Source organism: Echinops telfairi, unplaced genomic scaffold (genome assembly GCF_000313985.2).
Source record: "Echinops telfairi isolate 266 unplaced genomic scaffold, ASM31398v2 ScPeMD7_21;HRSCAF=78, whole genome shotgun sequence".
Classification (NCBI taxonomy): Eukaryota; Metazoa; Chordata; class Mammalia; order Afrosoricida; family Tenrecidae; genus Echinops; species Echinops telfairi.
In genome coordinates, this window is record NW_022103918.1 from 13,524,245 (window position 1) to 13,545,000 (window position 20,756).

The window sequence follows — 20,756 nt, forward strand, 5'->3', positions numbered from 1 at the left end:
GAGCTTTGCGGCCTCAAGAAAGTCACATGACCTCTCTGGGTCTCAGTGGTACAACCTGTAAAACAAGGAGCTTGGACTGAGTGCCCACACACACCCTGAAGTGTCATGAGAGCCAGAGAGAGAGGGTTTTTATAACTTCTATTGAGAACACAATGACCCTGGACAACTGAAACATGTTACTGATTATCTCCTTTACAAAGTTGATGTTTGGATCTTAGTGAGGGAAGTGACTGCAGAGAGAGCAAGGTTCATGAAGGAAAAACCTGAGGTGCATTAAGTAAGTAACATGAATTTCAGAGGCCTCATGGATGACAAGCGATGGATGGGAAAGATACCAAGAGAGAATATTATGGAGGGCTGGACACCAAGGTAGTACAAAGCCTCAGAAGCCTTCTGAAAGGCACCAACGGCCTCTCGCCAAGACTACTGCAGGAGCCCCATAGCTTGTCAGGGGCCCTTCTAGAGTTCTCCATCCACATATATCCAGTACCAGGGTCAACGCCAGCATTTTAATGTGTAAGATGGCAGAATGATTAACATACCAATTAGCCTTCCGAGACTTCACTTTTCTCGGAAGGTTATCTCCTGAAGGGAACTGGCATTCACATCCTGTCTTACATGAATGATACTTCATTCATGTTTTGGATCTCAGGTACTACTTGGACAACAAAACGTGTCCAGACAGAAGATAAAGCCAATCTGAACTAGATAGCTCCAGTGGCAGTCGGAAGAACACCACCGAGGCCAGCATGATTTATTTCCACACAGTTTGGAATACATTAAAATATTCTGGACTAGTCAAATTAAAAGCTTTCTTGATTTTTTTCCATTTCCCTTTAGAATAAATCAATAATTATACACAAAATTAGATGACTTTCTAAGTATCTCACATTAAGCACAAGTTATTGTTATCATAAACATCATCCTTCTGTCAAAAATGTATGTTCACTCTATGGGGGGGAGTGTTGAGTAAGGTAACCTGTTCACTACAAAGGTGATGATCTTAAATATAAATCCTTACCTAATTAATAATAAAAACAGTACAAATAAATTATGTTTACCCTATTTTTTTCTATTTTAGGATCTAGCATTCCAGTCAAAACCAAACAATCTGCAGTAATATTTCAAGGAATCAGAAAAAAACAGCAACAAATCCCAAGGGAACTGATTTGCTATTTTTAAAAAGCATACCTATAGTCAAATGCAACACTATTTTTATTGACTCCTCTGTCTGAGAATATTTTGCTCAAATTGCATTAACGACTTATACGTTCACAGTTTGTTTTTAATCTATAGTTTAGAAGATAAGAACTAACACAAAGCAAAAGCCATTTTTATTACTGAAGCTAATAATTGATTCATGTGGAGTATTCTGAAACATTGCCCTTTCTATTAATATCCAGGTTCCATTGCATTTCTTTTCTAAAGAAATGTATTTTTTAAACGTGCTACAGTAATATTTTTGGAATTAAATAGCACATATGTAAATAAATAAAAAAAATAAAATCCTCTTCACTTTAAAGTTATCAGGTGATTGGTACTTGTATAAACTAACCCAAACTTTATTAAAATGCAGGATACAAATTTGATTTGATACCTAACATAAAAGTATAGATAGCTAGCTAAAAAACTTCCCTAGATTTATATTTTATATTTAAGTATAGCACCTTGGGTATTAAACATGCTGCTAGCTATCTCTTAATGAGCACCTGAGCTGTCAGTTTTAATAAGACTGACAATTATTATCTATAAATCGGTATTTCCCTGAAAACCATGTGTATAATACTTAAACTAATATAGATAACAATATGAAATTACTATTCTATTTATGAAAATTGGTATTTTATTATAACATTGTCACAATCAAGAAAATCTCCATTAACATACAGTTGATATTTTTAAATCAATATATATTTGAAAGCACAGACCATTCCTAAGATGCAGCAGAAATGTATATAAAATATAAATAATGCTTCATCGTTAAATAAGATGATTTGGTGCATCGAGGCTGAGAAAAATATACATATCTAATGTGAAATATAATAAATCAAATAAGCCAGATACTGAGGCCAGTCTAATCTTAGTTCCTTCTCCATTCAAAGTAAGATATGAAAGAGGAAAGGGGCCAAAACTTAAATAACGAAGTCATGTAAGTACATGTAATATAATACAAGTAATCATATAACACACACTCTTATATTAAACGGGCACAGTACTCTGAAAATCCGACTTCATTTTCAAATGTTGAAATAACTTTTAAAAAGTACCTCTTCCACAAAGCTGTCTTTCTTCTCCAACATTTCTCGTAATGTCTGAAGAATTTTAATACAAAGCTTTTCTTCTTTCTCCATTAGTTTCTTTGTGTGGTTAATCAACCTTAAAGCAAAACATTGAACTGTAAACAGAACAGTGATTTCTCTTGAAACTATATACGGACTACCTGGAAAAAAAAATATCATGCTATCATCTCAATAATAGTAAGCCAGACATGTTTTCAAAGTTAAAAATTACAGTTCAATTTATAAATTTTGTGCAGTTAAGTATCCTCTTTATTTTTACAAGTATTATTTCAATTTGAAATTCTGGTAGCATTCCCTTCGTGAAACTATATATTTAAAAACATACCGAAATAGTATCTGTAATGTCATCTTATTACCTAGAAGTAGTTTACTAGTAGAAAAAAATGGATGTTTACATTATGTTACATTTTACTATATTGTTGCAATATATTATTCTATATGTATTGTACTATAATATCTACAATACTATCTTATATAATTGTAAGAGGATCAATATTAGTCAGAACTGACTCAGCAGTAATGACTTTAGTATTATATAACACAGAAAATTTAGCATAATAGATTAATTTTGATTAATAATGAAATGCTATTTTCACTGCTAGAACTGATAGAAACAGGCAGGATATGTGAATACAAGAAAAGAGGACGAAAGAAAGAAGGAAGATTGTTATAGTTTATCCAGTTATTATTTTTACTGTAATTTCAGCAATAACTCTAATCAAGCATATACTGGTGAACTCTTTGCACTGGGGTTCCCGTAGAAGAGGTTGGGGGTGCAGCTACAGAAACACCCTGTAGATTCCGTTGCCCTTCCCAGGCGCCCTTGAGTTAGTTCAGACTCCGAGCCACCCAGTGACTAACGGAATGAAAACCCGTCGTCGCATCGAGGCACTTCCTTTTTCTTTCTAATCTTGTGCTTTGCCGGCATGCTGGCTTCTCCGGGAACTGGCCCTCCCTGATAACACGCTCCAAGCACTTGCTCACTCGCTCTTCTAAAGCATGATCTGCCTGTACTTCTAGGAAGACAGATTTGTTTGTTCTACTGGGAGTTGATATTATAGTCAGTGTGCTTCATCAATGCTAAAATTGAGAGGCATCAATCAATTCTTCAGCCTCCTTTGTTCATTGTTTGCATTCATATGAGGAAGACAATTAAAAATACTATGCCTGGGCTGGGAGGCACCTGAGTTCTCAAAGTAACATACAGTATTTGCTTTTTATCACTTCAAAGAGGTCTTTTGAAGCAGGATTGCCAATGCAATACAGTAATTTTATTTCTAAATTACAGCTTCCATAGGCATTAATTGTGGATCCAAGAAAGATCAAATTCTTCACAAGTTCAATCTTTTCTCCATTTATCGTGTTCTTGGTTGTTGGTGCATTGGAAGGATTACTATTTTTCTTGACATTCAAATATAATCCATATTGATGGCTGTCGTCTTTGATCTTCATCAGTAGATGCTTCATTTCCTCTAAACTTTCAGGAAGAGAAGCTGTATCATCTAGAAATCATGGGTTATTAATGAGTCTTTCTCCAATCTTGATGCTGTGTTCTTCTGGATATAAGTCAGCTTCCCAGATTATTTATTCAGCATACACATTGTACACCAAGACTCACTGCCATTGAGTCAATTCCAACTCACAGTAACCCGATATGACAGCGTGGAGCTGCCCCTGTGGGTTTTCCACAGAGCAGCCGGTGATTTCAAATAACTAACCTTACAGTTAACAGTTCCACTTGTAACCCAGCACGCCACCTGGGCTCCACATACTCTGGAAGCCCTGGTAATGTAGTGAGTTACACACTGTATCATTACCATGAAAGTATAAACTCTGACACATCTTCTTAGGTTTAACAAAATGTAGTATCCCCTCCTTCTGTTCAAACAACTGTCTCTTGGTTCACAAGAGCACAATGAAGTGTTCTAGAATTCCCATTCTTTGTAACATTACCATAATTTGCTAAGATCCACACAGCTAATGACAGAAGACCTAAAGAGCCGTGGGCAGACATCAAGAACATCATTCATGAAGAAAACAAAAAAAGGAAAAGAAAAAAAAAATCAAAATGGATATCAGAAGAGACTCTGAAATTTGTTCTTTAATTACAGAATAGCTAAAGCAAATAGAAGAAATAATGAAGTCAAATGGAAAGAATACACAGTCACTGTATCAAAAAGACCCGTTCAATACTCTACCATTTCAAGAGGCAGCATATGAGCAAACACGCACCCATAGTGTAGAAGGAAGAAGTTCAAGCCTCACTGAGAGCATTGCCCAAAAACAAGGCTTCAGGAATTAATGGAATACTAAATGAAATGCTTCAACAGGCTCATGAGGCACTGGAAGTACTTGCTCATCTATGTCAGGAAATTGGAAGACAGGTACTTAGCCAACTGAGCAGAAAAGAACCATATTTTTACCCCTTCCAATGACAGGTCACCCAACAGAATGCTCACATTCTAGAACTATATCGCTGCAATCAGGTGAAGGTAGAATTTTGCTGAAGATTGTCCAGATATGTTTGCAGCAGTACATTGACAGGGATCTGTCAGAGGTTTAGGGCGTTTTCTAACTCCAGGTTAGAAAAGTACATTTCATTATAGTTGATTTTGTGTTCTCCAGCTGCCCTTGAACACCTACTGTTCAGTTCTATTACCGTATATACCTGTGTGTAAGTCGAGTTTTTCAGCACATTTTTAATGCAGTTTTTGTGGTAACATTAGGTGCCTCGGCTGATATTCTGGTCGGCTTATCCTCGAGTATTTATGGTAATTCATCATTTCTACCATTAACTTTTCATATTCAATGCTCAAGAGAAAGTTTCAGAGTCTCTTCTAATATTCTCTTCTGTTCCTCTTAGGGGGCTTCAGAAAGTTTGTGGAAAATTTTCATTATCTTTAAATTCCATTTTTCCATGAACTTTTTAAACCCTCCTCATATTATGTCCTTGACATCATCCCACAACTCATTTGGTCTTAGGTCATTAGGTTCAATGCATCAAGTCTATTCATGGGGTGACTATGATAGATGTGTTTTCATTTTCTTCAATTTCAACTGGAACTTATATGCAAATAATTGACAGTTGGTTCTACAGTTGGCCCCTGGCCTAGTTTCACAGTTGATATTGAATTTCTCCATCATCTCTTTCCACAAATGTACTATAATTGATTCCTGCATATTCCATTAGATATGTTCCATGTGTGTATTCCCAGTTCTGTTGTTTGTAAAGGGATTTTCAATGAATAAGTTGTTTATCTTACAAAACTCTTATCATGCTATCTGAGACATTTTTTTATCAGTAACGCCATCTGTTCTAACTAGGCATCCTCCTTTGCGGAGCTCCGGTGATGTAGTGGACTGTGCACTGAGCTGCTAATCACAAGGTCAGCAGTTTGAGCCCGCCAGTTTCTGAGTGAAAGATCAGGTGGCCTGCTTTCATAAAAACTTCAAGTCTTAGAACAAGAGGTGGTTCTCCTCCGCCGGAAGGGCCACTAAGAGTCACACTCAACCCAACGGCAGTAGGTTGCGTCTTTCTTTTTGTACACTTATTCCTCTCACTAGTAATCATAAACACAACTTGATTGTATGCCTGATTGCTTTTAAGTAGCTGAAGTTGGTAAAGACAGACCTCTGAAGAAGATGATTAGTGTTTTTGAAGATTTTGAAGGGGTGATTTGATAGATTTTCTTGAAGGTCGTGGGAAAATACAGGGGCCTCTGAGAGCGAAGCTTTAAGGAAAAAAAAAATGTTTTTGCACCAATGAGGAAAAAAGTCAAAAATGTGTACTGAGGAATTTGTTTCCATCCTGACAACGCACCTGCTCATTCTTTGAGGGCACCAAAGGATGTCCTGTGAGACTGACTTAGGAAGCATTACCCAATCCACCCTGCAGGCCTAATCTTCCCCTTCTGACTTTTCTGTTCCCCAAACTCCGAATCCATAGGAAAGGAACCCAAATCGAGTCCCTTGAGGCTGTGAAGACTGCCATTCTGACACGGGGTTAATAGAAGAGTGCAGAATGCTTCAGGCACAGTTAGAGAGGGCAATGCCACATTCAGAAGTGCATCGATCTGGATGGAGGATAGATCAAGAAGCAATACCTTCACATCCTGATTTTTTTTTTTTAAAGGCAATACCACTGAATTGATGCCAACTCATAGAGGCCCTGTGGCCCGAGCGGAACTGTTCCAGGAATTTCTGAGCCTGTGACTGTTTCTGGGAGTAGAAAGCCCCATCTCTTTTCTCTCACATTTTACAGTTGTGTTTAATAGAGGTTTCTATTATTTTTGTAGCAATGCTTTTTTACTTAACGTAGTACACCGATTGCCACATAGAATAAAAGAACGTACAAGTTAGGCGTGACAAGTAGAGAATGGAATATTACACTGAAGATCTTGGATTTGTTTTATAATAAACAGACCACCACTGTTCTAAAAGACCTCCATGATATGTGAAAAAGCACAAATGCCCACGGGAAAGATGAAGCAGAGGACAGAGAACAAGGGAGAGTGGAAGAGATCAGACGGTGGGATGGTTTTCCTCAAAGCTATTTATACTTATAGATCTTCCTTGATCATTTGTCACTTCCCATTCAAACAAATATATCCTAAGGTAGATATATTAGCTCCAACAGATCTGATAGCTGCACACAAAAATATGTTTAAAAGAGAAACCTTAAGTAAATGAAAGAGCAGTAACTAAAAGACTGGGTCCTAAGTCTGAGACTCCATAGCTCTTTCCCTGCAGCACACCTGGCTGCAGCCTCTCATCCGCACCGTGGAGCTGCCCCTGCATCCCCCAAGGGGAGTGGGCAGATTACATACAATCAGAGTGAACACACAAAACAGTAACATACACAGAAAGACCTCAATCCGTGTTAGCTTTCTTTCCTTTTTCTTGATACTAATGAAAGTCAATGACAGAAGCAGGAATCTTTTAAAATAGCATACCATATCATTTTAGTAAGACATGAGAACAAAAAGATTACTCTGTATGATACCTGTACCCCAAAAAGACACACTTCAATTTCAGTACATTTTAGTAAAATACAATAACTTGATCTTCGTGAAAATAAAATTTACAATCCCTCAAATTAATTACCTTAAATTTTACTTCTTAGAGTGGATTTACGACATTTGATATCCTTTATAAATGGTCATTATGCATCAACAGAATAAAACTCCAGAATGGTGCAGGCCTCTCAGTTGGGAGGCACTGGCCAAATCTCAAGTTCTCCCCACTTACTTGGACATGAAGGCCCCGCATCTTATCCTGGCATCGCTTCCCTCGGGGAACAGCAGCTCTGGACTGTACAACACATCGACCAACACGGAGAACTCCGCCTGCATCATTGGGCTGAACTGCTGCTCCAGGGAGGCCACTACATCCTACGGAACAGAGCAGAAGACTTTCCGTCCGAGTTTGCCTTTTGGAGAAATGACAAACTTAAGAAAATGAACCAGGAAAGAGACAAGAGAATTTCAGAGAAGACATCCCTTCCCCTCCCATGTTACTGAATCTTGGGCTGTAAGTATAGTCACTTTAGGTACACACATTTCCTCTTTCTCAGTTCTTTCATCTATGAATTAAGGAGGAATGTTTAGCAATTTGATTTCTAGAGATATTTGTTTATCCACAAAGAAGCAAGGTCAGTAAAGCCATTGGTAGAGGTTCTACAGTGCCTATGATGGCAAAGGATGCGTGACAGTATTCTTCAAATGGAAACAAATTGGGACAGTTAAAATACAGATTTCATATGTGCCACTGGTCACTCAAAACAATTTCTTCACATGTGGAATTCATTGATAAATTATTTGAAGCAGTTAGTACTGTACAGAGATCAATTAAATTTAATAGTATGTCAAACTATACTTTTTTGAGATTGTCCACTTGCTCCATAACCTTTTTTCTACTGCTTCCTTGCTAACAGAATCACAATGCTGTTTCTTATAATTAAATTTTCAGAGTCAGGGATGGTGAATCCTCTCAACTTTTTACGTAGAGACTGATGACTTTAATCCAGTCATGATCATTCTATTTCCCTACAGCAATTCCTACAGGCATGATTATGTGACGGTGGTGAGTGAGAGTGAGAGTGAGCGAGAGCGAGAGCGAATATTTTTCACAACTACTTACTACTTTCAAGGCAACGTGAAGATATGATCCAAAATTTGAGACAGCCTATCCACGTGAAAGTCAACAAATAAGAGCACTAGCGTCCTTATCTCATTACGTGGCTGAATTAATGAACGATGGAAGAACCTCAACTGTAGCACTTTTGCAATCTGGAGAGATATATTCCTTATTGTTTAAGCCACTTTTAGTTGAACACTGTTAATGATCACTGAAAGCATCCTCACTGATATGCTTCTAAAATTAGGCAATGCTAATTTACTGACCATCCCTGAAAGATTAAAATACTCCTTTTTTCTTTTAAAATAGTGATTCTAGGAAAACAACACATACATCAACAATTTATTTATCGATTTTAACAAGTTTCTCTTAGCTACAGCAATAAGGATGAGAATATCACCTCTCATAATTTCTCATAGGTGGATTTCAGGCCTTAACTCACATATAACTCTTTATTTCTCTGTTAGCCAAAGTGGTCATTTGTACTTCAACTGCTCTAAAATAGTTTTTTAAGAAATTTCTAATGACAATTAAAAGAGACTATCAGGAATAAAATAACACAAAAGGGTAAGCTAGATCTGACATAAAGATGGGAAGATGCGATTATCAAATGTGATATTTAATAAAATGGCCCTGCCTAGAACCTCTGGGAAATGCCAACAATTAACACTCTTGATTATCCCAACCCAAAAGGTGGGCTGTTCAAATATACCAAAGAGTATCTCAGAGGTAAGATGCTAAAAATCTCTTTCCAAAAAATCAGTTATTAAAAACTGTTATGGATCATAAATCTTCTCTGACACACATGCAGTTTCTATGATCCTAAACCAACTCAATAGCAACTGGTGGTAGCTTGAAAAAAAAAGCTGTACTTAATGTTCACGTAACCTTTTGTTTTCATTTCATTTACTCAACAAATTATGATTGGTTCCTATAACGTAAACCCTGCCTTCATGCCGTATTTTAATCACAGAGCAACAATCTCTCTAGGTCTTAGCTCCCACCACATATAGCACACAAATTATGTGGGCTTGCTAATAGAGATTACATTTAAATCCATACACCTGTCCTTAACACATATTGGCTACTTATTAATAAATGTTATTAATCCTTATTATTGAATACTTGTTGGCTGCAATGACCATCCTCATGACAAATTCAGGGGATACATTTTCATCTTTGCCTTATTCATCTACTATTATGCATTGTACACTTTTGTGTCTCATCTTGAAAACCTTTCAGATCTTCACTTTTGTAACAACACATTTTTTCTGTCTTTTCCACCTATGTCCTAACCATTCTTCACCAACTCCTGGTAGTTCTTAGTCTTCTTCCGGTCTGAGGGCACCCATTCAATTCTATAGCATTAACTTAATCAAGGCCTCAATAAACCTGGTGCTGCAAACCACAAGGTCAGCAGTCTGAATCCACCCGTTTCGCCCAGAGGAAAAGACTAGGCTGCCTGCTCCTGCAATAATTTCCAGTCTCAGGAGATTTTACATCTCAAAAAGCCACAAAAGCAGTTCTGCTGTTTTATGTTGCTGTGAGTCATATTCGACTTAATGGAAGTGATTTTGTTTTAAATGCTGGAAACTTCCAAATTTATATCTTCAACTTGACATCTTCTCAAAAATTTCTAGGCTCAAATATCCAATGAACTAGTTGCCACATCCTTTTGGATTTCTGAAATCTGAACTCAAACTTTTCCAAAGAGAAGCCTAACTTCCAACTTTCCCTCAAATCTTTCTCCCACATTCTTTCCTACGTTCGCAACTGATATCGTCAGATCAAACCCAGAGTCACCCATGTGTTTTCTTTCCATAACCCATAACTCATACAACCACCATGTCCTGTTGGCTCTACATTCAAATAACACAAATAGCTGAAATTCACCTACTTTCTTGATCTTACTCCTTAGGCAAGACACCACCACGTTTTACCTGAGTTATATGTCAGAATCAACTCACTGATAATAAGTTTTGGATTGGTCTCCAGCATGGACCATTGCTTAAAATCTGCAAAGCTTTAGTATCATATGTAGAATAAAATCCATATGCCTATCATGCATATGATATGGTATGCCTACCTATCTCATAATAGTCTCCCACTTTGCTTACTAAACTCCACCGCTCCTTGGCTTCTCTTGGTTCCTCAAATCCACTGACTTACTTCCCATCCAAAACCTTTGCAATTACTGGTTCCTCTCCCTCAAACTCACTGTCTTAAGAGCTTTGTCTAAATGATTTAATTTCATGATTCAAGTCTCAGCTCAAGTAACACCTCATCTTTAATGGCTCTCACTATAGGATCGATACCCAGCAATTCTTCACTATGCTACTCTGCTTTATTTTACCGACACAGCAGATTTTACTCTCCATCACCATCTCTTGTATGTAATATGCTATTAACATGTAAGTTCCATGAAAGCACAGACTGTCTGTCTTGCCCTGGACTCTATCTTCAGCGATACAGGATGCCATGGAGCATTCCCTAGATAAGTATCTGTTTAATGAGTGGGCTGCCAACAGTGTGGGCAGAGAAGTCTAAGGTATACTTTTTCTGGGCTGATTGAAACCACCATGAACTAATCCTTACTGAAACGTTCTACTCCCTTGATGCTCAAAACTCAAATCCTCTCCTTTCTGATCCTACTTCTCTACTCTCCCGTTTGGACCGTTGTCCATTCCTGACCTCTCACAGGTGTTTTTTGTTCCCTGTTATACTAACTCTTGTACCAATACCATCCTTTGTCCTCATTTTAAATATTACTCCCAAATATAGACTTAAGTTCCAACATATTCAGCAGTCTGTCTATAAGATAGCTGGATGTCAATATGCCAACCTGATTTAGCATACGTTCAATGATCACAATCATACTATATCATTGCCTGCTCTTCCTTCCTCCGACAATAGTCTTTTGCTTTCTTCTGAGAGTAGTCTTTTTTCCCCTCCCCCCAACCCCACCCCTACCCCCCAGAGTAGTCTTAATAATATAATTTTGTCTCCCATCATCAGAGTACGTTAAACACCCTTCAAGTCCCTCTATTTCCATCCAAGAGCCACCATGTCTATTGACGCTGCATTCATTATTGTCTGCAATATTTCATTCATACCACTATCTCCCAGACTGATGTCTTTAGTAAGTTCTAACTAATATGCCCTTCCCTAGTCTCTCTCTGATAATCCTATTCTACAAACAAAAAACTAATTACTCATCTTTTCACGTCCCCACCAAATGTTTAATGATTCAACTTTCCTATCCTATCTGGACCTAATTTCTCTCATTAATATGAATGTATCACAACGCTCTTCTATTAAAATTCTGAACCTCAGCCAATTAATCTGCATGTGACCCCTAGCAATATTTCATATTTCCTCAGTTTATTCTTGACTACTCTCTAGGACAAAAATGCCCTCCCTTTCATCCAGAAGATATTCTCCCAATTACACACTTCTTTTCTCTGAATAGTACACAATGTACCAGAAGGCAGAGTTCAAAAGCATGGGTGGAGTACTACGCAAGTGGTTTGGGAGTAATAGTGCTTGAAATACTGTGTCTAAAGAAAAGGATAGGATACTACATAAAGGAAAGTTGAAGCAAATTCATAAATATTTCACTCATTATACAAACTTTAGTGACAAAATATTTTACTAAATTTTTATTGATATACAAACTATCATTTTAATGTTAAGCTACACTATCATATAATCTGAAAATATTATATAATGCAAAATAATTTTTAAAAGAAAATAAAACACCTACCTGGAAGCTATGCTATTAAATTAAGGTAAAGGTAGTTGGGAGAGTGATGCTTGTACCCCAATTAGCATTTTACATTTTTCAACCACTTTTTGTGTGTGTATGATTATATATTTTGCAATATAACCTTCAGAAAATATTAATGTTTTTCCTTGTCTCGTCATACCTGTAGCTTCTCAATTATATTCCTATAATCCCAGGCAGGCCCTCCGAGAGCCTCTTTAAAGCGTGGGCCACAGCGAGCAGATAACCTCCAGCCCATCGCTGCTCGTTGTACCATGTTGGAATGGCTCTTCATGAAGAGAGTATTGACTTGGCTGTCCAAATCCACTGGAATGGCAATTCCACGGTTCTTGGCTGAAAAAGAAAGATCCAGAGTAATTTCCCTTTCATTTGATTTCTTACCCAATATCATAGATTGAATCGTGTTCCTCAAAAGTATAAGTCAACTAGTCTGGGCCGTGATTCTCAGTGACTTCGCAGTAATGTGTTGATGTAATCATCCTCTGATCTCAGATGATTACCCAACTCTGTAAGGGGATTACAGAAGCAGCCCTGGTGGCATAGTTACGAGGTAGGTGCGAACCCACATGATCAGCCTGTCAAAACCACCATCTACTCCATAGGAGAAAGATGCAACTCTCTACTTACTCCCATAATGAGTGACAGTCAAGAAACCCACAGAGGCAATGCTATCCTGCCCTGTAGAGCAGCTAGCTGTCAGATGCAACTTGAGGGCAGGGAGTCTCGTTTTACTGACCACAGTGAAAGAAAAGCACAGAGTAGAACATGTTCTTGGAAACCAGGGTCCCTGCACTGAGAATCGAGGGAATACCACTACCACGACACAGAGACCTCTAAGGAAGGCTGGGCCCACGGAATTTGAAGGGTGACAGCCCCCCGCCCCCGAACGGGAGAGTTTCCTTAGTCTTATTGTTCTGAAATAGACTTCTACCCTCCTGAACTATAAAGAAGAGAGCATTGTATGCTGAAAGTCGTCTATTGTGGAATGTCTAACATATCAAGACTAAATGACTAAGAATCACATTACTAAAACAACTGTAAAAATGAACAATTAAAAGAGAAACATCACATGTTCACATTCTGCCATGATATTGTTTTATATAAATTCAAAATCATTATGCCTGAAAATATGTCAGTTTTTATACCAATTAGTAAAATGGTTCACTACACATTCAAGAACGTATTTGATCTCTTGATGATTAGTCCTTTAAACACACTTGATACAGCATATACATCTGGAAGCATATTGTGTAACAACCATGGATATTAATACCTGCCCAGTTGCCAAAGAAAATTAAAAGACAGACTGAAAGCACATGATAAAATCCTGTCTCTCTATTCATTAATTTAAGTAGTGGTGTGCATGTGTGTTTTTGTGTGACATGCACCTGTGAAATGGCCTGTGGTAAAAATCTGAAATAGAAATGAAAAACACAAAGTCTTAAAAATAACATACTTAAGTTATGCCACACATAACAAACCTTTTTCCCTAGAAATTTATATTTTAACAGACTGGAAACAAGAATGCCTGTCATAACCAGATAGGAATGTTGAGGTGTTTTTGCCAGAAAGGATGAAGATGGGATTAGCCCATCAACGAAGGAACAGAAGAAACTGCCGCAGAAGATATTAGAGTCAGAAAAGATCTTCCCAGTACTGAGTGGCAGTAGGATTTTGGGAATCACCTGCGCAACACATTAAAGCCTAGCATCTGGATAGCTGGGAGTTAGAGCCCGCCCCTGTCTGACCAGCAAAGTAGAGTAGTTGGCAGCACTGTTTCTCCCCAGAGGATAAAGTGAGAGAAATGTTCTTCTAAGAGAGTGGAATACCTGCCTGAAGAGAATGCCAAATAAAGGTGTCAGGACTTGGCAGAGAATCTGAGCAAAGTTTGGGTAAGTTTCACAGCTCCTCATCAGATAGAGGTGGCATGGGCAAAGAGGAAAGGCAGCGCCAGCAAAGACCAAGAACATATGAAAGGTCCAGTCCCTGAGCCAAGTGCTCCGTATTACACACACACACACCACACCACCCCCTTATAGAAAGGCCTGCATTTGTTCAGCTCCTTACCCAGAACCCAGTGTTTGTACTATTCTTTACAGAATTCTGGTGGAGAAATGGATTCTCAGAAATGCAAAAGAAACCCATGCCTACTGCCCAAGACAGTCATTACATACATCTTCCTAATTATGACCACACTATCAAGAATCACAGGGAAACTAAGAAATATTAAGAATAACTCACCCCGAGAAAACCACCGAAGGCTCAAGGAAATTTTTTAAATGCTGAAATTATTGTAAGTATTGTTCTCAGAGAATGTAGCTGATACTGTATTGGGGAAATAAGAATATCAGAAAATAATTCTTAGAAATTCAAATATCATTGCAAAAATAAAGACTTAAAACTTGGCTGAATAAAGAGAGAAGAGAAAGAATCAAAGATAAAATTGTGGATCTGGAAGAAAGAAAGAAAAAGTCAAAGAATCATCAAGAATATAAAAGATTAAATTAGAAAAGAAAGTGCAGAGATTATCCAACAGAAATAAATTCCAGAATGGACTAGCAGAGACATGAAAGAAAAAAAATCATGAAGAATAGAAAGGAAAAAAAATTTCCTTCATCTGAAGAAAGATGTAAACTCCAGATTAAAAGGCCCACTTTGTGTGAAACAAGATACACATATTTTTGCTGTATTCTTGTAAAAACTTAAATGCCAACCACAAAGAGAGAATCACAAGCAGGTCCTGAGAGAAAATGTTTCCTTTCAGAAATCAGGATGACAGCTGCCTTTCTGTCATTAGCACTGGATGCTGGAAGACGGTGGACTATCGTTAAAGTTCGAGGGGTAAAGTACTTTAAAATTAGAAGTCTGTGTCCATCTGACTGTGATTCCAGAATAAAGGCACTCTAGCGCATGGAGAGACTCAAAAACACATCCCTGATTCACCTAGGAAAAACTGACTCCAAAAATGGACAAACAGGAATTCAAGAAGAGGGTGCCATGAATACAAAAAAAAGCAGTAATTCAATATGAATCTGTGGACCCATTAGAGAGTAACAGCTGAAATATTCTCTTTCTGTTGGAAAGTTTAATCTTTGTTTTGGTCTATAATGTTTTGGTCTATAATGGGGTTACCATGAAAACTGTCTATACAGCATAAGACCATGTGTCCTCATCATTTATGTTTCCAGTTGTTATCAACCAAGAAGACAAGTTTTCATTCTACTTCACAGAAGGAAAATATCGCAAAACCATAGCAACGTAAAAACAACAATATATTAAGCAATACTGAAAATACAGCGTGGGAAGAGAAGAGGTTTAAATGAGGGAAATTGCATTAATTTCCTTATTTTTCATAATGGGAAGTAGATAGATATGGTTTAGAACTGCTAAGTCACAAAACAGAGGCATAAAAGTCATTACAGTCACCAGACGACTGTCTTGAAATGAATGAAAATAGGCAGGAAAGCCTAAAAAGGAATGAGACAGGTCTGGGGGAAAGAAGGGTAGGAGGGAGAGGGCCTTTAAAGAACGACAGGAAAGGAACAGCATGCCTCTTGCTGCTGCTGAAAATTCTTAGACGCTGAAAGATGCTGAAAAAATGCCTTTGAAGATAAACCAGTTTAGCTACCGATAGGAAAATCAGCCCTTATATAAACACGTGCTCTAGCTGGTTTTACACAAATAATAGTAGCTCAGAGGCAACCCTAAACACTTGCACCACTTCCCAGATTCAACGAAGTAGTGAGCAATTTCCTAGCATTCATGCTAAATTTTCCTTTTCCAAAGCATCGTCTCGGCGGGTGTCAATCACCCACAGCAGCACCACAGCCACACCGCTTCAGAAGGGCAGATGCCTCCCCACAGCCAAGCTGCATAGGGTGCTAAACACTTAATTCTGCACCATGATCAAATCCTGGCAAAACGTTAGTCCTTTCCTGGCTTCTTCCTGGGTTTGCTCTAAACAGTCAAGAACCATGCTACTAACGTGTTATTTTCTAAACCAAAAAAGGATTGTAATCTTTGATGTTGCTGAAAACCTTTTATAAACAAAGTTTCTGCCCATGTTGAAATGGGAGAGGAAATCTGGTAGAGATGGATTACCCAATAATCTAGGTAAGCATGTGCTATTTCGTGCTTACTTGCTAATCTATTGTGAACAGTCATGTGAGCACATGAAACTACTGCAACATATTAATAAACAATCACACGCAAGCCCCTGCTTCCCTAGCTTACTGTCTATCAGGAATCATAATTTTGAAAACAGCCTTTGACCCTGGAGGACAGGGCTACAGAGGGGGAGACAGAAGTCAGCATATGGAGGCGCAGAATCTTTAATGTGGTGAAAAAATGTAAACCTGTCCGGGAGAGATTAGTAAATAAACACAAACAAATCCACGTTCACTTCATTTACTGAGAAATCCCTAGACACTGGGGACTGGGAAGTAGATCTCATTTGGGGATCTCCAAAGTGCTCTGTGGGTCTAGCAGGTTAAGCACTGGGCTAGGAACGACGTGGTCAATGATTCAAACCCATCAACTGCTCTGTGGGAGGAAGATAGAGACTGCTTCCCTAAAGATGCCCTTGCAGAAACCCGACGGAGCTGTCCGACCCTGTCCCTGGGGTAGTGACGAGGTGGCATCAACTGGGTGGCAGTGGGTTTTAAGAATGTGGAACATTAGAGGGAACTGAAACAGAAGTGTTGTTGCTATGAATATGACTTACACGAAGAACTGCTAACTGAATACTTTTCTACTGACGCCCATGGAACTTTCTTTAAACGGCAGCAGCACCTCTGTTATTCTTAGGGTTGCAGCCATCCTGAGTGAGGTCACAAAGTGTCGCCCGCCCACAGATGTTCCTGTGAATTACTGCCACTCCATTTTCCTCCAGGGGCAGCTGTGGACAAGCCAGGGCTCAGGGGCCTATCTTAAACTTTGCTGAAAGGTTTTTTTGTCGCCCCCAAAGTATGCCACTTTAATTGTTATTATCTAGCCTCCTATCTAAGCAGAAACGGCATAATATGAATTTGGTGGGTAAAATACATTGCTATGTTACACCTCAAGGTAAACTCTAGCCGAGGGCAGAATCACCATTTCTAGACAATGAAGGAAAGTGGACAATTAGGGGAAAAGGAACTTTAAGGGGTTTGGGGTTTTTTTTAAAAGAAGGTTTGTGTAGCTAATGATAGAGTTCTTTTCCAAGCAGATTTAAAAATCTGAATACCTTTTAAGACACAACCTACAGAAATAGATTCACAATGCTGTCACTATTTTAATTTGAAAGCAAAATTGACCATGCTAATTGAACTCTCCAAATATTGTTTGAACTTTAAAGTGAAAACGCATGTCTAAGAAAAGTTTTACTTCATGATCTCACCTAGATGTTAATAATTAGAACATTTTTTAACACACAACCCAAATAGGATCTTAACTCCACTTACTTTATTTTTAAGTAGAAAAATTCCAATAGAACTAGCATGTGGAAATATGAAATTCGAGACATATCTTGTGATTAAGTTATGCCCCACCTCCTTTTTCCCTCACTAAGAAAAGGCTAATGAGTTTACTATAGCCTGCTGACGTTTAAAATGTTAAAAAAAATGTTCCTGCTTCATATCTAAGTTAGAATGCAATTGAGATCTTACCTTGTTAAAGATATGTTGTCAGAGAATAAGTATATAAACTTAAAAGAGAAAAAGGAGAAAGGGCAGGTTGTTACAGATGCATTTATCTTTTACAGAGCTCTGCCTAAAGAGATAGCTGGCTCTCCAACATAAGATAGCTCTACTCACAGGTATTTTGATTATTCGGCAAACCTACTAATTAGGCTTATAATTCCTGGAAATTCTCAGAATATGACAAATCTTCACAGTGATTTCAAAAAGTTATTGGAATCTATTTTGAGTTATTATTCATTAAATTTTGCATATTATGTGAAATGTTTTAATTAGATGGAATTACTGATGTTATTTGCCAGAACGAGAAGTCGGAGAACATGCATAGTGCAGCAGCGATAGGTGCCAGGCAAGGAATAGATCAACTGACAGGGGAAAAGGCAACTTCCAGTGGAAGCATTAATTGGGAAACTTGGCTGGTTGTCAAGCCCTCCTAAAGAAGCCCGCAAGAACAGGAACAATGGTGCACAGGAAGACAGCAATGGGGTGGGCAGGGAGCGGTGTCTTTCTGTGTTATGCTGCAGTAGGCAGAATAAATCCGTGCTGCAGCATGGGTGTTGTACCCATTAACGCTATTAAATGTTATCTTTCCTATTTAGAACTATACTACGTTGATCTTTAATTAATCCCCAAATAAAATAACAAATAGAAATTTTATACGTTAGTCCAGAACTAGTACTGGCACACCCGACTAGTCATCTGGTAAAAACTGAGTCCTTCATTGGGCCTCCACTCAAGTACTCCCTCAATGCAAGAAGACTTTGTTCTACTAAATTGGCATTCCATGATGCTCACCTTCCCGACAGGCTTGCCAAAGACAAAGTGGGTGCATAAGCAAACATGGTGAAGAAAGCTGATGGTGCCCAGCTATCAAAAGATATAGCATCTGCACTTAATTGGGGGAGCTAGTTTTGCTGAGTGGCCCATGGAGTTAGTGCTGATTTCTTTCCAGCTGTGACAGCCAGTGAAATGGAGTACCCATGGGGAAATTATGGGTGATGATAAAGGAGCTTCATAACATTCTTTGAGCAGGGCAGAGATCAAAAAGTTGTGCGGCTGAGAGGGCGAGGACCCAATTGTGTCATGCCTGTTAGCATGACTGAGAAGAGACTGCCCTGCCTGGAAGAACTGCATTCTGAGCATTTCTGAACCTGAATTATCATCTATTACAGTCCCTAATAATCCCCATAATTTTGAGTATTGTCTATGAGATCTGAGAGGCCATTGAAATGAATTATAGAACCCAGCAGACACGTAGTGAGTTCCGTGGGAGGGATGGTTGGTATTAGAATTGGTTAAAAGGTTGGAGGGTAAAACCTGACCTCCGCCACATAGGCAATCGCCCTGACAATTCAAGGTCATGTTGGGTTTAATTCTCCTTCCCCCTTAAGAAGTCAGAGGAGTTAGAAGCTACCTAAACATCATTTTACAGGGCTGTATCTGACAAAGAAAATTAATCTAGAAATTCTACTCCTAGGTGCATTCTCTACCCTAGTTATATTCTCCCTCATATATAAAGTGATTAGCAACTGCACAAATACACAACAGGGTGAAACAAACTAGGGCATCACACATTGACATACTATGCAGTGACAAGGGTAGATATTCATTCTGTGTATGGGCTTTTTTTTTAACTCTTCCTATTTATATCTTGTATCCATGCAAAAAAAATATTCCTTAAGTACCTGCTGCGATCTATAAATTATATCAAGCTCTAGAACTTCATAAAAGATTAGACACTTAGTCTGTATCTTCTACTCTGTTCTTTTTACGTACACGAGGGTGCTTCCAAAAGTTTGTGGAAAAAGTCCATTGTCTTTTTGTTCCATTTTCCACAAATTTTTGAAGCCCTGTCACACCCCTCATATTATATTTTACCCCAATATGTCGGGAATTCATTGAGTTCAGAAAATGTGATTTGACAGACTGAATATCTCCAAACAACTCAAATAATGTCTTTCATGCCATGAGGAAATATAACAGGTTAATTAAGAAAATAATTAATTTGATCAGAGTTTTTCCAATCTTGTAACTTCTTCAGATTTAAAAGTAATCATGGAGTTTTCAAAACTATTATTACTGGAGTACAGAATGTCTTTATACAGTCCACTAGATACTAGTAGATACATTTGTTAATGTAGATACATTTGTTTAAAAGAGACTGAATCTCTCTTCCCAAAAGGTTAATATTGCTACATGTTCAAAACATTTTGGAGCAATTGGCTTAAACATACTTATTCCTTCTTCAAACCATTTGTAACAGATCTTTTACAGAATTTCCATTTGCAAATAAGATTTGCTGCCAACGACATACCCAACATTAATCCCCCAAATCATGTGAAGGTTACACAACACATGGAGCACAATCCTTTTGCAAGTGAAATAATGTGGAAATAATTCTTGGACAGTTTTCCTCAAAGTACTTTCTACCATATGCTATTGTATTTTACGTGAATGAGTAAACTGAGGAAAAGTGGGTGTCCAAGCACAGCTAAAAATTCACATGGCCTTGATGTGTGCATCTGTCCTGCCTCAGCGAGCACCATGATGCACATTTATTGCCAGGGTCCTCATCCATATCTGCCCTCATCGACAACAAGCATTCATTTATCTCACTGAGTGAAAATGAGCAGACACATATTTATTTATTTAATTTTTTAATTGTTTTAACCATTGGGGACTAAATCATTTTAATCACTGGGGGCTCTTACAGCTCTTTTAACATTCCATACATCAATTGTATCAAGCATATTTGTACATATGTTGCCATCATCATTTCCAAATATTTCCAAAATATTTTCTACTTGAGCTCTTGATATAAGCTCCTCATTTTTCCACCTCCCACCCTCATGAATCCTTGAT

General features: G+C 38.1%; 1 protein-coding gene across 1 annotated transcript in view; it reads right to left on the minus strand.

Moving 5' to 3' along the window:
• Window positions 1-1,879: 1,879 nt before the first annotated feature.
• Window positions 1,880-20,756, minus strand: part of LOC123521498 (inositol 1,4,5-trisphosphate receptor type 2-like) — a 31,574-nt gene continuing 12,697 nt past the window's right edge. The window contains exons 2-4 of the mRNA XM_045288398.1: window positions 12,362-12,552; window positions 7,548-7,690; window positions 1,880-2,376 (exon numbers count right to left, since the gene is read on the minus strand). Of these exons, the coding sequence (XP_045144333.1) occupies window positions 2,238-2,376; window positions 7,548-7,690; window positions 12,362-12,493 (414 nt within the window). The 5' untranslated portion in view covers window positions 12,494-12,552 and the 3' untranslated portion in view covers window positions 1,880-2,237. The remainder of the gene's footprint in view (window positions 2,377-7,547; window positions 7,691-12,361; window positions 12,553-20,756) is intronic.